The sequence below is a fragment of the Neomonachus schauinslandi genome, chromosome 7 (assembly GCF_002201575.2).
Source record: "Neomonachus schauinslandi chromosome 7, ASM220157v2, whole genome shotgun sequence".
NCBI lineage: Eukaryota > Metazoa > Chordata > Mammalia > Carnivora > Phocidae > Neomonachus > Neomonachus schauinslandi.
In genome coordinates, this window is record NC_058409.1 from 29,794,342 (window position 1) to 29,814,844 (window position 20,503).

General features: G+C 39.5%; 2 protein-coding genes across 3 annotated transcripts in view; one reads left to right on the plus strand and one right to left on the minus strand.

The window, feature by feature from the left end:
- Nucleotides 1–20,503, plus strand: part of CTNNA1 (catenin alpha 1) — a 310,525-nt gene that overhangs the window by 231,265 nt on the left and 58,757 nt on the right. The gene's annotated exons all lie outside the window — the stretch shown is intronic.
- Nucleotides 14,041–16,382, minus strand: LRRTM2 (leucine rich repeat transmembrane neuronal 2). Its single transcript, XM_021701883.1, has 2 exons — nt 15,926–16,382; nt 14,041–15,587 (listed from the first exon to the last, which is right to left on the minus strand). Exons 1-2 carry the CDS (start codon nt 15,927–15,929, stop codon nt 14,041–14,043), a joined length of 1,551 nt encoding a protein of 516 aa, XP_021557558.1. The 5' UTR covers nt 15,930–16,382.

Consider the following 20,503-nt stretch of genomic DNA (forward strand, 5'->3'; position numbering starts at 1 on the left):
TTTCCCCAACTTTTGTTAAATCAAAATTAATGTAGAACTGTTGAGTCTTGGAAAAAGTCTGCGTATCTGGTAATTTCCATGGTTTGCCCAAGTGGAGAAATTTATTAGCTAGTCTTGATTATAATATCAATGTGGAGAATAAAAGAAGTGTATGTTCATATTTGAGACATATTGAAGAGCTTTCATAATTATGATTTCTGAAAGAATATATATATATTTTTAAAGATTTTTGTTTATTTGAGAGAGAGAGCACATGAGAGGGGGGAGGGTCAGAGGGAGAAGCAGACTCCCTGCTGAGCAGGGAGCCCGATGTGGGACTCGATCCAGGGACTCCAGGATCATGACCTGAGCCGAAGGCAGTCGCTTAACCAACTGAGCCACCCAGGCGCCCTGAAAGAATATTTCTTTTTTTTTTAAAGATCTTATTTATTTATTTGACAGAGAGAGAAACAGCGAGAGCAGGAACACAAGCAGGGGGAGTGGGAGAGGGAGAAGCAGGCTTCCTGCCAAGCAGGGAGCCGGATGTGGGACTCGATCCCAGGACCCTGGGATCATGACCTGAGCCGAAGGCAGACACTTAACGACTGAGCCACCCAGGCGCCCCTGAAAGACTATTTCTAAAGAAGAATAAACTATTTGATTATGGGGAGGGAACGAAAAACACGATAGAGTTAAATCTGGGTGGGGAATGAAGGGATTCTGAAATACTGAAACTTGTTGTTTATTGTGAAGTGTAACCCTTAAGATGTCATGTTTCATCTTTAATTTCTGTTATTAAGATAGGAGGTTGAAAACAGTTTGGGCCTTTATTAAGATTGTATTGGAAGCCGTACCACTTAGTTTTTAACAAAAACAGCAGTTCCACTGAAGTGAAGCCATTAATGAGCCTTTACATATGAAAGTAACAAATTAAACCTTATAATAAGATTCTTTTGTAGTATAGGAGGGAGTAAAATTAACAAGTTGTCACTACACTGTGCTCCTGCGTTTCTGTTTAGTATTTGCACTACATTAGGGAGTCAGAAATGATTGTTCTAAAAGTTTAAAACTTTATCTTGCAAAAATGTTAACAGTCCATGATGAAGAGTGGGAAAGGGGTAGGTTTTACTAGAATGAATGGGACCCTGGCAAGAGCTTTGCTTCATACTTACAAAGCAGAAACCTGTCCTGCCTTTTCTCTGTCTAATTTGTAAGAGGAAGTCCTTATTGACCCTTGGGGGAAAAAAGCTGCAAATTGAAAATGTGGAGAAAACTACCTTTTCAGAAAATAGTTGTAGATTGGAAATTGTGAAACCTCGAGATTTAATATTAGAACCCAGAGGCTCTTTTTATTTAGTGCATCTTACTGAATAAATGATTTCTTACCCTAACCTCCTGCCTGTTCTTTTGAGCAAGGCTCTTCGAGAGAGGCATTTGTTCTTTCTCCGCTGACCATTGGTTCTTACCTTTTGCCTGTCCTTTAAAGAAATCTCTTTCCCTTATCTTTCTTCCTTAGCAGCCCTTTTTGATAGTCAAAGTTCTGGGTTTTGTTTTTCTCAGCAAAACAAGAAGAATTGTCAGAACACATTTTTCTAAATCACTGCTTTCATCATCGTATCCCAGCCATCTCCAGAGATCTGGAATGGCTGCTTTTGCTGACCGTGTTAAATCTATACACCCTCTCCGGTCCCAGAGTCCCCGTCACTTCGCTTGGTTCACTTCAGCTGCACTTACTGGTAGTATCTGTCAGATTGGTGGTTCTGGCTACCCCTGCACCTAGCCATATTGAAATCCTGTGGGTACTTGCTGTAACAAGGTTAAAGGCTCCTTTTCCACTACATTCTTCATTGCCTGCCCTATTCTCTGAATATCAGTAATCTAAGTAGCATTGTCCAATTCACAATTCTGGGCTGATTCTCTTTTATTAGCTCTTCGTTGAATATTGTTTTATCTTATAGTGAAAGTTGAAGTAGTACTTGTTGAAATATTTAAAAATACTTAGTAATCATCATCATCTTCATAGTACAGCTTATGCTTTAGCAATTACTATATGCCAGGAATCGTTAAAACTTTTATACACATATTCCCATTTAATCTTCAGAGCATGAGTTATGTACCATTAAGGCATAAATGACTTGCTCAAGGTCTTACAGGTAGCAAGTGGATGTGCTATATTCTGAACCTAGTCTGACTCCAGAGTCTAAGGTATTAACCATCATGTAACACTGTTGGTCTGATTGAGAGAAATAGTGTGTAGATTATCAATACCCTAAATTACAATTGTAAGTATATATTTTCCTTTCCTCCCAACAAAGAAAATTTTCATACATAGAAGCTGGAAGAATTGTACAGTGAACACTCATATATGTGTATGTATACGTATATATGTGCGCGCGCGCACACACACACACACACACACACACACCATTTCCTAGATTTTGTGGTTAACATTTTGTTAGATGCTTTATCACATATTTATCTATCCCTGTGTCCATCTTATTGTTTGGATGTATTTTAAAATAAGTTTGCAGACGCTTGTATACTTCACCTCTAAACACTGCAGCATGCTTATCATTAGCTGGAGTTCAGTTTTTTATGGAAAATTTTACACACAATGAAATGTACAGAATTTAAGTGTACTACTTGATGAGTTTTTATCAGCACACACACTTTGTAACCCAAACCACTATCAGAGATAGATATGGTTATCTTTTTAGTGAATATTTGACTGTCTTATAGTTCAAGTACATGAGCTAGCTGTACCTTTGCGCCCCAAATTAAAACCTGCTTTTCTTTTCTTTTCTTTTCTTTTAAAGATTTTATTTATTTATTTGACAGAGACACAGCGAGAGAGGGAACACAAGCAGGGGGAGTGGGAGAGGGAGAAGCAGGCTTCCCGCAGAGTGGGGAGCCCAATGCGGGGCTCGATCCCAGGACCCTGGGATCATGACCTGAGCCGAAGGCAGACGCTTAATGACTGAGCCACCCAGGCGACCCTAAAACCTGCTTTCCTGATTGTCCCATAGTCTTTGATTGGTTCTTTAGTTTACTGCACTGACCTTATTGAGGGCAGGGCCATATCTAGCACCTACTTGACATGGAGTACATACTCAGAGGTTCCATGAATGATGAACTTGTTATGGTAGTAATCATTCTCACTTCTAAAACAGTGTATGTGCAGACCTTTATTTGGAACAATTTCTTTGATGGGTAATGTTTAAGATCGTTTTCCTGAATTAAGCTGACCTAATTCCCATTTATTTCCAATAGAACATTCTTTGCTCAAGTGGCTTTGATGTTGAGGGGATGCTACCCTTGAAACTTGTCCTTTTTTTGTTGACTGCCGTTTGATAGATATTGTTTAAATATGCCACAGACTGATATAGGAGGAAGGTGTGTTTCTGTGAGTCTTTTCTCCATCTACACTCATTCCCCTGGTAATCTCAATCAGTTCTGTGACTTTAAATACCCATGTTTACTATGATGACTTCAAAATTTATATTTCCAGTCTAGATCTCTACCCTGGACTTGTCATCTTTACTTGAAAGGCTAATAAACATTTTGATTTTAGTATGTCAAAAACTGAATCTTAATCTTTCCCATCTCTTCCCTTCTCAAATAATGTCCATTCCAGTTGATAGCAAGGCTTGGAATTCAATTAGTTTAAGTGTTAGTTGATAACAGGATAAAGCAGCTAGCCTTTCATGGGTTCTATCTAATCCCCAGGCCACCCTGCCTTCAGTTTAAACTGAGGGGGATGTGTGTGTGTGTTTAAAAATTGACATAAAATATTTAAAAGGCGAGATTTTCAGAATACTATTTATATGTTTTCAGAGGCTAGTAGATTTGTGTTTTTTATGGAAATATGTTTGTTTAATAGTTTTTGTAATAACTTACGGTGATGCCTTTGGGAATGTCAACTAGGTAGACTTTAGATAAACTATGGTTTGTTTGGTTCTTCACATTTTATCTGTAATTCATCTCACATCTAATTTTAAGTGAGCACAAAATGGGTGATATCACTTATGCATTGTGATATTTTTTTGACACCTCAGAAACACTGCTTCAAAAGGGAGAGAATGCCTGACCACCTGCTGTTTGGTTTTCATGGAGAGTAATAGATAAATGTTAGACTGGCAGTTTTAACACAGTAATAAAGTGGGCTCTAGGTGTTGGACTATGACGGCAAGTGTCAGAGAGCCGTTTGCACACATTGGTCTAAAACGGGTTGTCAGGAGAGAAGAGGGAGATGTGGTGATAACAGCAGTGTTCTAGATGCCTACAGGAGTGTGTTGAGGGTGGTAGACTCTTTTCCCTTGCTTTCCCACTGCTGTTACTTCTTTTCCCTCGGGAACTTCCAGGGAAAGTTAGGGAGGCTGCTGAGAGAGGAGTAGCACCGTCAGGGTCACTTGTCAGCACAGTTGTTAGTGTGTGCCACGTGCGGCAGTCCTAGCTTGAGTAGTCCTAGTAACCAGTGCCTCATGCTCGGGTCTTTTTCCCTATGGAGAGCAAAAACTCTCAGAAAGTACTTACACATGAAAGATCAGTATTTTTGTGGCCAGTTTTATGGAATCCTGACAAAACTGGTATAAAATTTTACAGCACAGATGAGGGAAGTAAGGATTACGGCCTATCATTAATTACCCCAGGAATTCTACATTTCTGAAAATTTCACAGCCATGTCCTCTGTGACCATATCTTCTTTGCCCAAGGCAAAGAAGATATTCCCCACCCCCAAATAAAACCAGTAAAATAACTATTTATATTAAAGATGTGAAGGGTGTTGGGGATTTTATTTGGTCAGAGAGCTAGAGTGAATGCTAATTATTAATGCAAAAATGGTACTTTTCTTAAATGACTGTATTTCTGGTCTTTTGAAAGTAAAATAAATGAATAAACATTATTTGATACTTGAATCTTATACAAAGGGAAAGGTAAACTGAGGACAACTCAGGTGAGTGATTATGTTTCTGTTAGTGTCTCCCTAATTGTGGGGATCATTTTGCAGCTGATAGTCACTTAGTTTTGTGGAGTCAAGGAGTATCTTTAAAATTACAAGTATTTCTGGGGCACCTCGGTGGCGCAGTCAGTTAACTGTCTGACTCTTGGTTTTGGCTCAGGTTGTGATCTCAGGGTCATGAGATCAAGCCCTGTGTTGGGATCCATGCTCAGCATGGAGTCTGCTTGATACCCCCGGCCCCATGATGCGTGTGCATGCTCGCTCGCTCTCTCAAAAAAAAAAAAAAAAAAATAATTATGGGTAGTTTTAAAGAAGGTTTGTGCTCAGCTTTGGATATACCGCAGCTGAATGGTTTCTGCTCAGTAAAGTGCTTTTCCTTGGAATTTCCTTGGAGAATCAGGTATGGGAAAAGCTTGTAAATGTGCTGGTAACTGAGGATCAAAAAGCAAGCCCAGTGTCAAGAGATGTGGGAAGATGGAGAAAAGTTGTGGATGAAGGAGGAGATAAAGTCTTTTTCCTTACTGGATAAACTGGACCATGATCTTGGAAAAACAATCGAAAGAAGTTCTTGTCTTAAAAAATTTGGGCCGTAAGATCTGCAGTTTCTGATAGACTCAATGTGTGTGTTCATTCAGACAGGTTAATTCTGAGCAAGCCTTATATTTAATATTTTGGTAATGTGGAGGATCATTAGCAATCATGAAACATAACCTCCATATATGCACTGAACTGATAGGTTATCTTTGTGCTTTTAAATTTTCATACCTCCTTTCATATCAATAATTCTGTCAAATCTGCCTAGAAACCCAATCTGCCATGGTTGGATGGACCTCTTCCAAAATTAGATGTGGTAGACTTAAAGTGCATTTATCTTCTAAGCAAAACAAAACAAAACAAAACAAAAACATAATTGTGATCTTTAATCCTCAGCCATGTATTTTGTCCTAAAATAAGATTGTCAGAAGCTGAGATATCAATGAGATTATTTATTTCTTTTGAAAAATAGTTTCTGTTTATGATAATGGGTAATATATGTTGTCACATATAGTTTTATTGAACAAGGAAAAAAAGACATCACTGGATTTTAAGTGACTGCCTTACTCCGAAGGAATTTTGGAATTAAGGATTTTATCTTTTGAAATTTAGCCTTGATTCATAAAGCCAAAGTAATGTCATGTGTAATATTATAATGCATTTTATGAAGCAGATTACTTGACTGTGAAATAATGTGGTTAGTTTTATATCAATGCTAGATACAAGAAGTGTATCCAGTCTAATGGCTTATTAAAAGCTGTTGCTCATTATCAGTCTTCATTTTGGATACTGTACATTAATTTAGTGAGGGAAGTTAGTCTACAAAGTAGAGAGTTTCATGAACTAATGCTGAGGTCTAACATGTTTTTAATGTGATTATATTCTCTACTTGATGGATCTGTTGCATCTAGTTCTCCACATACTGGCGTTTAAAAAAGAGCAAGCATTTATTGAACCTTTACGGTGTTGCAGCCTGTTCTCTGTACTTTACGTGGATTAAATTCCCCTTTGGTTCTTGCCTACTATTAATTCCATGTTAGGGATGAGAAGCTTAAGGCACAGGGAGGTTGAAGGACTTGTCCACAGTCAGAGGTTCAAGTGTGGAGTAGGTCTCTTAATCACTGTGCTCTTTATTCCGGTTGAAATCTAGGTGTTTGGGGACACCTGGGTGGCTCAGTCGGTTAAGCGTCTGCCTTCGGCTCAGGTCATGATCCCAGGGTCCTGGGATCGAGTCCCGCATCGGGCTCCCTGCTCCACGGGGAGCCTGCTTCTCCCTCTGCCTCTACCTCTCTCTCTCTATCTCTCATGAATAAATAAATAAAATCTTTAAAAAAAAAAAAGAAAAGAAATCTAGGTGTTTGTTCTAATAGTTATAGAATGAGTTAAATTTTAAAGGGACAGTTAAATTTCTGACAGTTATCTTAGAAAATTAGTTGTCATCTTAAAGATTTTTACCCAAAGAGAACACTTAGGATTATCATCAGCACAACTAGAGATTATGCATGGAATGTATGCATATATTTTCGTTCATGATATAGTTAGAAGATTTTTAAATTTTAAGTTGTACTCCTCATCTAGAAGACTTGTAATGGAGCACATATTCACTGGGTATCTCTTAGGTGATGGAACACTGTAGTTGGTCCCAGGGATGTGATAAAGAGGAAACATGAACTGCTGTCCCAAGTAGGTGCATGTTCAATCTTGCTGACTTTATAGGCCTCACCCTTGGGTCACCACAAAGCATGCAACTTGCTTGCGTAGGCTTCTTACTCTTAACTTTTTTAAGGATTTACGTGAAGAACAAGTCTGCCTGTTCTTCATAACCTCCTTGGAGATATTGTCTGACATTTTTTCTTACTGTTCCTACAACCGGCTCTATTTTATAAGTAATTCACAGGGCTTTGCACTTAAGTGTCTCTACCCCCAAGTAAACCAGGGTGCTTCTTTTATCAGATGAAAGCTGTTGGTTTTGTTCTTTGTCTTAGCCACCAAGAAGATCAGTGCCAAATTAGTGTATACTAGAAATAACTATTTCATTATTCTACTAGGGCTTTTATATATATATATATGTAAGTTACCACAACCCTTTAGAATCTGGTGAAATATTTAGACATACATAAAATAATGGCATTGTAATTTCAAGATGTTCTTGCATTCCATGAAACATATCCTGGACCCTTAGAGTTAAGAATCCCTGCTTCTCATCTTTTCATATCCTTATTTAAACCATTTAGTACATATGAGTGTATTATGCTATCTTTCCTTGACTTCATAGAAGTAGGTTATATAAAATGATAAATAGTTTTCAAAGGTTTAAGGTGCTGAGCACTTCCCCTCTATGTATTTGGTAGCTAGGCCATGGGAAATATTTTCGTCTATCTCAAGAGGAACTTTTTCGCTTCTCATGGTGATGAAGCAGGTGGGCTAATACCAATGGCTGTATAGTTTTTGTCTAATTTTAAAGAAGCAACCTAGAGGTTTTACATATATATATTTAAATTATACACATATGTATATGTGTATTTGTGTATAAATATGTGCGTGTGCACGTTTTTTGTTTGTTTGTTTTTGTTTTGGTACAAATACCACAGCCTAAACATGGAGTTCTTGTGCTCTGAACACAATTTTGAATGGAGAGTCAGTCAGTGAAGTTAGGACATTTTTACATCTCTCTTCCATAGTTTTTGGTAAAGTGTCTTGATGAAAGTTGTAAAACTGCTTTGGGTTTGTCTCTGGGGCTGCAGTTTTAAAAACTGGTTCTCAAGTGAGGGAAGAGTCGTCTTCTGTCTTAGCGTGGTGGTAGGGTTATTGGCCCTTGCCTTCAGGCTAATTGTTCACAGATTCTCCTTCATGTTGGATTTTTGGTGGGAGGTCCTGAGTTGGGAGGCCAGGTGCTGGGCTTTGTTCTTGGGCCTCCATGTATAAAGGGATGTATGTTCAGATTGCAGACTTTGCCGAATAGGGTGCCTCATTGTACTTGCCTTTGGAAATTTCTTCCTCTTTAATGTCCCCTGTGGATAGGGGAAGGGGGCTCAACATGTGTCCCTAAAGAGTGTTCCCAAAACTTTGGCTAGTGAGGAGGGACTCATGCTGAGGAGGCGCAATGTTTGGAATAGCTATGATTTTTCACCTCTCTTTGTGAAAGACAATTTGTAGTACATTTTGTCTAAGGGAGATTTGAGTATCCAGCTGGTTAGATATATTTAAAGAGAGGGAAAAAAAACCCACTTGAAACAGACCTTGAAGAAATCTATTATAAATTTGAGTGGGAACCTGAGAATGCTGTGGCATACAGGCAAAATAATTAAAATAACTAATTAAAATAACTGATAAAGAAATGAAATGTAGCTTTACATGGGATTGTCAAGATTTAATTGTACTAGAATTAGGTTAATAAGCTCTTTTAACGCGATAAAGTATAGGAATTCGGTTCTGTGTGCAGTTTGAAGCCACCATCACCTGTGCCCTCTAGTGCATACATGATGAGTTTGACTGTAAAATTTTGTGCTGTGGTTCCTGCCTCTGCCCTTGTTACTGCTGAGATTCCTGGTGTGATAGCTCTCTTAGCCTCTCTGATCCCCTCATCCGTGGGTGAAAGGGGTGGCCTTGTTTCTTCCTGCCCATGTGGTCCTGCTGCACTGCTCTGGGCCTAGAGAAGTAGTAGGTGCATCCTGTCAAGGGTGGCAGCTCCTGGCAGTCAGTTCCTTGAGACCAGGGCACTTTTTGCATACACACTCCGCCCCCTGCCCCAACATGCTGCCCAGGCATAGCATCTTATCCTGGGGATGTTTATTCCAAGCAAGGGATACTACTTAAAAATCTTAACCTTCCTTTTCCCTATCCATATTTGCTGAGCTGGTGTCTCAAGAGTAGGGTAGAGTAGGTCATGTAAGGATCCTAGAGATCCCAGCATGGTTAGCACCTATGGACATCCCTCCCAAGAATGGTGTGTAAGGTGCTACTGGTGTCTGTCCCCACCAATGGATCCCCAAGGTAAAGGCCAATTTGCTGTTTGCTGGGTACAGGCGATCTTTTTGAAGCTCCCCAGGATGTAGTGGCAGTCCGCTTTTGGGGAGGGTGCGAAGCCAACCTTAGGCCCTTTGATCCCCATGGATAGCTGTTTGTCCAGTCCCTAAGGGTTGTGACAGAGCAACTTCTTATTGCGTAATTGCTCGTTGTTTGCATGGTAGCTTTTTGGCTAGCGCTTTCCCCACCCCACTCCCCACCCAGCCACCACCACCCTGTCCTTTATTTTGTTCTTTGCTTTAGTTTAACCTTTATCTCAATGAAGAGACTTGATTAGGTGCCCTTTACTCAGCTGGCACACTTGGCTTGTAGAGGATATGGTACAAAACAAATGTCCATTTAAGGTTTCTCTTAAGGTTTTTCAAGTTTCACAGGTCAAAATTGATAGCCTACCAAGGAAAAGCTTAAAAAAAAAAAAAAAAGACATTCACTTTTTACAGTATACACAGTTTTAATAACAAATCTTTCCTGTACACTGCACTTTGTTACCACCCCCCTCCCCCGGCCCCATTATAATAGTATTTTCTTCCCACCCCCCAACCCAGTTGCCCACCTCCCAGCAAAAACAAAACAAAACAAAAAAATGGCTCTTAAGGTGATTGAACACAATGTGTTTTGGACTGTACTTTTAGTGTCCAGTCTCAGTGTTGATAGGAAGGTTCACCAAACATTCCATATATCAGACTTTTTTTTAAGATTACCAAGGAAGAATAGGTTAGTTGAAGGAGTAGCAGATGTTTCCAAATGTTTGTAATAGCTGTATGAAATCTTGAAAAGTCATTTTCTATGTGTTTTTGGCCTTATTCAAGTACTGTGAGTTTGCCCTAGGTTAAGAACAGAAATATATAATTACCTATAGATGACCTTATCATCTTTATCTTCATCTTTTTCTGGTTGAAGCACTTAAGCCAATAAAATATGAAGATCATGTCCCAAACAGACTTTTGAGAAAAGTCTGTCACTGTATTGCTCTATTAGGAAAGTGATCATGTAAGTCAGCTTCTCAAAATATTCTTTTAAAATTTCATATAGATACCCACATTTTAGGGAGAGAACCAGGCATTTATAGCATTTTTGCCCTGATAGCATGTGTAGGAAGCATGCCTTAAGAAAATGATATGCCTGTTCTGAATTTTAGGATTTGGACCTAGCGATACAGAGGGCTCATTTTTATTGGAAAGATGGAGTCTAGCTCTTGGTGACTAGCATTAGAATAAGCAGATGGATTTTAATAATTAGTGGAGTTGGAAAGTTCAATCGATTTCATTCATTGAATTGGTATAGAAATTAACTTAGGCACATTAAGAAATTACATGTGTTAGTGCAGATTTTTGGCTTAAAAAATTAGTATCTTTGTTATTTGATGTTGGCAGTGGGTATTCTCCGAGTTCTGTGTGGATTTGCAGATTTATCAGCCCACTCTCATTTCAAGAAAGTGATTGAAATCCGTGGCAAGCTACAGAAATGAATATAAACGATTCCAAACAAGCTCTTGGTTACTAGGTGGGTACGGTATCATAGCCTGCTTAGCTTTTCTTTTTCCAGAGAGATTTATTTTTCTGGTTCTTGATTAAGTGGTCATTTTCCTCTAACCTTGAAAGTGAAAAAAGACCGGGGCTAGGAGGGGGATAGGCACTAAAGAGGATGAGATGACACTGATAAAACAAAAGCCCTAACATCATGTTACCAGGATCTGCAGTGTAGCTGTGATGCTCTTACACCCTAGCCAGTCGGTAAAGAGAGGACATACGACTAACAGTCTCATCTTCAAACCTGTGCTGGTACCGAAACACAAATAGGCCAAAAATAAATGGAATCCTGCCTTCTTCAGGCATTTGAAAAGGGAAGTTTGCACTTTAAATGAAAAAGGAAAATGCTGTCTGGCACTGTTACTTACTTTTCTCTGAGAGCATTACCAAAAAAATGGATGGCAAAATATTTTATAGTTTTCAATTGCGAAGTATTCCTTAGTGGCTTTGCTGTGCTGTTCCCCAGAATTTACTGAATGGCTTGCTTTCCCAATTACTTCTCTACATACATTAAGGATTTTGTCAGTTGATGGTCCATTTTACTAAAGGTAATCTTTAAGATGAATGTGGGAATTCTCAGCCAGTATTTCTCATCCTTCTCTTCACAGTTTCAATTAATATTGGTTGTGGATGAAATGATGGAAAATACTCCAGTGCTATCCTTTAGGAATAGTGGAGTCTGTGTGTTCAGGGCACAGTTGTATTGTGACAGAGCTGTACCCTGACAAATGGCCATGGTTACCCTGATAAATGGGTTGGTAAATTTTAGCTCATGGAGCTCTCATTTGTAATGGGGCTTCTGATCCAGTCCCTCCATAGGGAAGTAGTGAGCTGCACTCTGTGCCGTAAAATCAGCTTCTGTCTTTGCCCGGGCAGGCCCAGGGTCTGGTTTAATAAGAAATGAAATGCTCACCGCTCAGGATCAGTTGAACACAGCTGGGCTGAGACTTTGCCAAACTAATCTACCCACCCTAAAAAATATAGAGAGCACATTTTTACCTTAATTTGTGATCTCATCTGCTTTTTTTTTTTTACTGATACACGTTTTCTTTGACATGTAGGTAGACACCCCTCTCTTAGTATTAAAGAAGAAAAAAATTACAGTTAAATCTCATGGGTTTCACTGTATTCTTAGCATGTTTGCAGTTCAATCCTGGGAAGAAAATATGCCTTGAATAAAAGGATAACGTGTTAATGGTCATTTTAAGGGAATGATAACCTTTTTTTTTTTTAATGGTAGTGGTTTTGTCTAAGGATATATGCCTTTTTTTCACATACAGTCAATGTCAGTTGTAGAAATGCTCATTTTTCTAAAATTAAGTCAGTCTAATTTAATGGGTTTTGCTACTATGTGCATGGAACCTCGTTTATGGAAAAATTCTGTATGAATTGGTGACTTGGATCTAAATCCAGTATATGCCATAGTTTCTTTGTAGAAATCATAATCAAAGAAATGAAATACTTGTGGCTCTTTTCTGCATGAAAAGTGTGACATCATTATCATTTGTTAATTATGGAATGTTTCTATTAACACTCTCCCCTTTTCAGCTGCAGGCTCCAGGGCCTTGCCCTGTTTGTTGCAGATTATGTAGTTAACCTTTGCTTCACTCTTGGCTGCCTTTTAACTTAAGCTAAACTGTTTCTGTGGGTCACGTTTCAAAATGCTGCCTTTCCCTTTCATCCCTTCACCTCCATGCCACCTTTGCGTTACCACTGTGTGGCTGCATAGGCATGTAGAGTGTTCTCCCATGAGAGAACACTCAGTAATACATTGCCTCAGTAGTACGTTGTTCCTTCACTTAGAAGGAACTGCTCTTACAGTGTGGATAGGTATCTTTATTAAACAAATATTAGCATATAGTATTTAGAAAGTGATTTTTTTCTTGGTTCCTTTATATTATATTCAGTAAGAATCAGTGTTATGCCTGTTGCTAGACAATTATTTTTAATTTGGCTTTTTGAGGTTTGAAGATCAGGAAAAGGCAGAAGAAAGAGGTTTAAACCCCTTTGTCAAGGCATCTTTGATCATGGAGGGAGGGAGAGAATTTGTCTGTGTGCTTTCAACTAGAGGGAGCAAGTCACAGGATTGTTAAATTGACTCAGTTTATCTCTTTTCTCTCCAAAATAATTTCTAAATCTTTTTTTTTTACATGTAAATGTAAATACAGGATTTAGTAAACTAATTAGTAAAATGGTGATTTAATACTAGTTTAAAAAATTGTCTAAATGCCACAAAAATCAACATTTCCATTATAAGTCAAACTAGAGATGTATCACATGAAGTCAGTGTAATTATTTACTGTTGATTTCATTGTAATGAGACCTTTTCACAATCACTTGGATTCATTGTTTAAATATATTAAAGAGTCACTCAGCTTATTAGAATTACATAAACGGTTCTGATTTCATAATGTGGACTTCGATAGTATCTACCAACCCAGGCAAAAACTCTGGAAGAAGAGTGTTTAATATCTACCAGTCTTCAGCATACATGAAATTCTACTTCCCACACTGGCAGTAAATTGTAGATTTGAGTAAATACCAAATTATCATACAAGAGAACTTTGTTAAGCCCCCTTTTAAGCAGCAAGCCAGTTGTGGTACTTGGGATGGAGAGCAGTGATCTAACAAGTATTGATCCATATCTTTTTCTGCTCAGTAGCTTCTTTCCAAACTGTTTTCAGTAGAAAAAAATAGCATATGGAGACCTTAGTGTAAATGTTTACACATGACAGTTTATAATTACATACATGAAATGTCTTATTTTGAAGTAAGCGTTTTTAGACTTTGCAACAAGAGTGCAAATTAATATGAGCTTTGCATCATATAACACTTAAAATATGGTTTCATTAAAAAAAATTAAAAATACTTCAACACTTCAAAAACTTAAGTCTCCACTTGGTTTGGAAAATTAGGCTTAATGTCACCATTGGTAAAAATTAGGTATGTATTTAGCCCCTACTATGTAAAATAGGTTACTTATCTGATGTAATTTTTGATGACGGGTCGATATTATACTTCACATTCTTTGTATGGCAGCTGCTGACACTTGCACTGTCCATAACCATTAATGATGATGAAGGGTCCTTCATGGGTGGGTTCATATTCATTATAGGGTCCTTGGTCTGACATGTTTGACATATGGAGTCGTGTTTGGGATCGGAGCTGCCTGTGGTTCTGAATCATTGAGCACTGCCTAATTCTTCTTAAAGTGGGAGGGCAGCACTTCCTGGAGATGAACACTATAAAAATAATAAAAAAGAAAGAAAACAATAAAGCCATTGTTCCTGTAATTACCCGCTGAGTGAAGATGGCATTGTCTGGTTCAGGAAAGTGTTCCTCAGTAGTAACTGCTATGCCTGCAGTAGTTGGGATTTCTTTGTCTCCCACATGGTAACTTGATGAGCTTATTCTTTTTGTATATTCAGTGGTTGGATCTCTATAAGTTGTAGCCATGGCAGTGACAGTGGTTGATAAATTCCAGCAGAGCTGAAATCCGTGGACTGCATCTAGTATATCCTCTCCTTGGGTGTGGTCAGGGCTGTGACATAGGATGGAATGTTCCCACCGACCTTGGAAACTGCCCAGCCAGGAGGCCAAAGCACATATTCGAGGGCTGCATTCCCACAGATTGCCAGAGAGGCCGACGGTTGTGAGGGATCTCAGGGAGTTTAAGATCTTGGAATCAAGGCTGTTTAACTTGTTGTTATCCATGAGGAGAATTTTAAGATTAGGCATCGTTTCAAACACTGTCAGGTCGATGGCTTTGATTTCATTTCCAGTCATGTCTAGCTTTTCTAAAGTGCCCCAGGTCCACTCCATTCCACATGTCAAGTTGCTAATTTTGTTCCATTGTAAGAAGAGTGTGTGCAGACTGCTTAGCCGTAGGAAATGAGCAAAATTAATCTTCGTCAGCTGGTTGTGCTCTAGGTGAAGCTCTCTCAGTTTGATTAATCCTGCAAATCCATTGCGAGCCAAACTTCGCAAACGGTTTGTGCTCAAATCCAGAAACTCCAGACTACGACAGTCCCAGAACAGACGTACTGGGATAGTCCGCAGGGAGTTGGACCGTAAATGCAAGGTCTGCAGCTTCCGAAGGCCGTAGAAGAGCTCTGGGTGCAGAGATGACAGCTGATTAAAAGACAGGTCCAAATTTTGCAGGTTAATCAGTTGAGTAAAAGTTGTGTTTGGCAAGTAAAATATTTTGTTGGAACTTAAGATTAATTCCTTAAGTTTATATAGTCCTTGAAAAGCATCTTCTCTTACTGTTGAAATTTGATTGTGGTCTAAGTGGAGCCAGGTAAGTTGACTGAAGCTGGCAAATTGATCCCTTTCGAGCTCTGTGATGTGATTGTGCCTCAGGGACAGGCCCAGAGAGCCCTTGTCTGTGGCGTTTGGCACTGAGCGGAAGCCCTGGGAGTCGCAGTAGAAGAGCAGCTTCTCACAGCGGCATTTGGGTGGACACGCCATACCCAGGGCAGGCAGCATTTTTAAAACCATACTCATTGCATATACTGCTGCCAGCATAGGGGCCCCTAATGGCCACTTGAAATGTAAGCCTGCAGAATATAATTTAAGGAAAACAAGAAGATAGGATATTTTTCAGCAGAATGTATGAGCTATTAAACAACAACAACATTATGGCGAAAGATTTCACTGCATGTAACTTATTTGTCATTTGCTGCAGGAAAACTAACCTTGTTCGTATGACTAGAACAAAACTTAAACCATTAAGAAAAAAGAGCATGTTCTGTCATTAGCAATATATGCTTTTACCTAAACCTCAAAATCCAAAAATTTGACAGTGATTTCCCTCATAAAACATGAATTCAGTGGCTTGTTTTAAAAAGCATGATTCCTTGCTGACTGTACAAGACACATAAATGCATGGACTTACCCATTCTTCTGAGCACATTGGAGGCTGCATTCAGTCGCGGTTGTTAGACTCAACGCAGTGAGTCTGTAAAAGGCTCTAACATGCAGGAGCCTTTGACCAGTTTCCTGTTTTCTGTGTCCCAGGCTTTCTGAGGAAAATTGAATCCACCAGGGTGAGTTATTTTTTCCTTAGGATATTCCTCTCGAAAGCATTGGTTTCATTTTCTCTGTCCTCTCCGCTTCCCCAAATCAGTTTCGAATGTAAGTTATTAATTTTGTCCTCCTTTAACTGCTCAGCTGGTTAATCAAAGCTTCCGTCTCTCCTTTCCGCAGCCGTTAGTTCTCTCGGTCTTAACTTGTTGATGGCAGATGGGCGGCTTGTTGCAGAGAAGAGCTCCTGGAGCAGCATGAGTGCATTTACTGAAAAGCTTTTCCGAGAAACGGCACAAGAATGGAATTGCTTATGTGCTGCGACCACACAGAACTGTATATAGGCTGACGTCACTGGGTGACGTGTCTTTTGTTTGGGTTTTCCAGAAGCTTTACTGTTATAAAGCACTGTGCTTTGTAACAGTATCGGGGTCGCTGTGAGACCCCTTGATTATAATAAAGCGAGAAAGAGAATCCCTGACTTAAAAACATGGTATTCCTTCAGTGTAGGCAGCAGCAGTGAGGTTATAATAAAGGCTGCATTCAGGGAGACCCATCTGAACAGTGAGTTGGGATAGCAGAGTGATGATTTTTAATGCTTGGAAGAGCCAGTGTTAGACTGCCGATTCTGCAGAGAGAGATCATCTAAATGGGCAGGAGCCTGCGTGATTTATGAAGTGCAGATTTAATGCCAGCCTATGCAGGGTAGTACCTGCTGCTCCAGTTGGAAAGCTACTCAGTCACCTTGTTGTCAGGCTTGGTTAAAATAGAAGTATGACTGTGATTTGCTTCAGATGTGTTGGGAAACTAGCCAGGTGGGCTTGGCTTCTTAGTCATTAAGAGCTTAACATCCTAAACCAAGAATAAAGAGGGGGGAAAAACCTTTCAACACAAAGTATTTCGTTACTTTGCTTCTTGAGAATTGAAGGGGAACGTGAGTTAAAAGATGTCTCCTTTTCTGTCTCATTTTATAACAATGTTTTAATTATAGTGCTGATTGAAAAATAATGCTGATTTGATCTTTAGATGTCTTACTAGGAGAAAAGATTACGGGTGATACTGTCATTTAATACTGCATGCCCTAAATAAACATAAACAGTGGAATGGAAGTGATTTAGGACAAGTAATAGAGCATGGTTGGATTCTGGTATAGTCCCTCATATTTACCTCAGACTCTCACCTATTCCTTCAACTGAAAGGAGTCGCTCAGCTGACCAACTGAGCGTGATTTGGGACATTGTGGCACCCATGTAACAGAGCATTTGCATACTTAATAGCTCTTACCGACACACTTAAGAACTGACTTTGAGTCTAATACTCACTTTTGTTGGAATCTCTGGTGAATACAGAAGGTCACTCATACTTTGGAATAGGATTTTTGCTTTGGCTGTTTTTACTTGACTTAACTGTGTCTTCTCCCTGTCGAATAGTGCCATCACTTTTCAGAACTTGTTTATGAACGTACAGTTCCATGTTTATTTATTTTTTTTTTAAGATTTTATTTGAGAGAGAGAGAGCAAGCACGAGTGGGGGGGCAGAGAGAGAAGGAGAAGCAGGCTTCCTGCTGAGCAGGGAGCCCCAATGTGAGGCTCAATCCCAGCACCCTGGGATCATGACCTGAACCAAAGGCAGACGCTTAACCCACTGAGCCACCCAGGTGCCCCAATTCCATGTTTAATATAGTGTAAATGTGAAGGATTTCTCTAGCATTAGTCAGGGCCATATATTCAGGCCTGACAAGTCTAAGGCCTTTCACACATCTTACATTAATTTGGCCTTCCATGCCAATTTCTGTCACACCCTTTATGCTTAACCTGGAGGCAAAAATTTCAAAACTACCCATGGTGTCTGTGAAACCAGAACATCATTGGCCTCTTGTTCAGTGGCCTTGCCACTGGGCAAGAAGTCATCCTCTTAAGAGGTGTAGTTCCCATGTTGAAGGGTGGTACTGGAGTGAGAATTGAAAGAATCCAAGGTCCTGTGAAAGTGCTATGAAAACATCAATAACTGCAGGTATATAGTCTGAGTCCTCTTAGAAGCAGACCCCAAGATGGATTAGAAGTATTAGAGTTTTATTTGGAAAACGCATGGGAGGTATAAAAGGAGAGAGAAGACAGTAGGAATACTCTGAGGGCCACTGGAGTCTTCAGGCCACAGGCAGGTCTGATATTCCAAAAGAAAAGAGGAAGGAAAGATTTGGCAGTCATAGACTGCAGTGCATCCTCAGGCCAGAGCCAAGCTCCCAAGCCAAAACTGCCCATGAGTGGAATCCCGCATTCTTAGGAATGAGCCTGCAATAGTGCTCCCACCATTTTCCTACTTGCTGGTTAAGGAAGGGGGAGGTCTTGTTTTAGGCCTAAAGGATGCCACTCCCCACACTGACCTTCATCTTTTCCAAAGTCTTATCTGCCCATAGGCCAGAAGTTGTTAACCTGAGTCCATAGATTGGTTTGCAGAATTTTGTTGATTGTGCATTTTTAGTGAATAAGTTTTAATCTGATTCTTACAGGGCCTGTGATCCTGGGTGACAGAGTTCCTGCTCTACAGGAACTTTCTCCTTTTGGGAGTCTGATTAAGGGTTGTCTCTTTAAAAAATTTTTTCTTTTTTTCTTTTTATTTTTTAAAGATTTTATTTATTTATTTGACAGAGACACAGCGAGAGAGGGAACACAAGCAGGGGGAGTGGAAGAGGGAGAAGCAGGCTTCTGCCGAGCAGGGAGCCTGATGCGGGGCTCGATCCCAGGACCCTGGGATCATGACCTGAGCTGAAGGCAGACGCTTAATGACTGAGCCACCCAGGCGCCCCTAAAAATTTTTTTCTTTAAGGAAAAGCAGCCCTTGGGATACTGTAAATGCCTTATTGAATGAAATCAGCTACTCCCTGATTAAAAAAAAAAAAACAACAACCTTTGCCAGGCAGGAGGAACTGGATTAAATTCTTCCCTGAAGTAACCACTTTAGTTCCATGTGGAGAAAAGCATTAGAGTCAATTGGATTAGAGCAACCACAATTAGGAATGAGTTGTATGTGAAAATTTAAAAGGAAAAGCATCTCCTTCCCCCTAGACCCTTGGTTCCTTTCTGCTCTCTAGTCTGCTTGCCTACTTCTGATATATTAACAAATGGAGAATGCTTAAATTATATTATCCCAGCACTATTAGACCAGATCTGTGGGCAAGGGAAATTGCCCAGAGAAGTACCAGTGCAATCAAGAGTAATTTTTTTTTGACGCATTTGGAGAAGCGGGCAGTAATGCACTGGAGAAGTAGGCAGTAATACACAGTACCTAGAGAGTTCCTTCTAAGTCACCAGTCATCTTGCTCACTTGCCTTCTCTTTGGGTTCAAAAGGTTCAGTCTTTGGAACCAAAGAAGATACGGTTTTGTCTTAAAGTTGGTGGAGTACACGGTTCCCGTTGATGGGATTTTGTATCATTTTTTGATCTTTATCTTTCTTTAGCTCAAAGGACTAAACAGAGATCCATGTTCTTTCTGAAATAAACTTAATCTTTGGTTTCATTTTAAGCAGCTTCACTCTCCATACATATGCCTTTGACTTAATTAAAGAGGCAGTACAGCCTCCAGAAAGCACTATCCATATCATCTCTTTAAGTTTTCACTGCTTTGTCGTTTGTGACAAAGCAAAGGAGAAACAAAATCTAACTCATCTCTCCCCTCTGTGAATGGTTTTAAGCAAAAGTAAATGAATCAAGCGGCAGGGCTTAGGTGCTGTAGTTACGTGCATTACTCTACATGAAAGTTTGCTTTTAATACGTATTGCTGAGTAGGGAGAATTATTTCCCTGCTTGGAGCGGCAGATGTACAGATACATGGAATTTTGTGTTCATTTGTGGTAGAGCTGGAGCTTGATTTTGCATTATGCTAAAAAGTCAAATTTTCTTTAATCATTCCCAAATCCAAAAATTATAATAACTCTAGCACAGTGGTGTTGCACATAGGTGCTCTGGAGAAGTATGTTAAATAAACCTTGTTGCTGTCAGTCTTGATCGCTACTTGGAGGATTTCCTCATGTTTGTCAAAAAGTTATAGTCATTTTTTGGGTGGAGGTCCTAGATTTTGTGGGTCTGAGTATTATCCCCTGCTAAGAACCTTTTAGGGTTTTTAGTTGGCAACCTCATATTTGGGCCTGTATTAGAGTAAGTGAGTTTCTTTCAGAGGGAAGAAGGAAGGAAGATGAGAGAAGATTATGGTAAATTCTAGAGTTGTTCACTGCTTTCATGCTGCATGTATTTGGGGGCAAAGATAAGATTGTTCTTTTAAATTATTTGATATGCTATTTAGAAAAAAGGAAAAACCAGTGAGGTTCATGAGGAACATTAGCTTGTTATCTTCCCAAGAAGCAAAACATGTATGACAGAGGCAGATAGAATGCATAAGGATTGGTGGTTTTACCAGTTTATCATGTTGGGATGGACTAAAGAGTGATTGATAG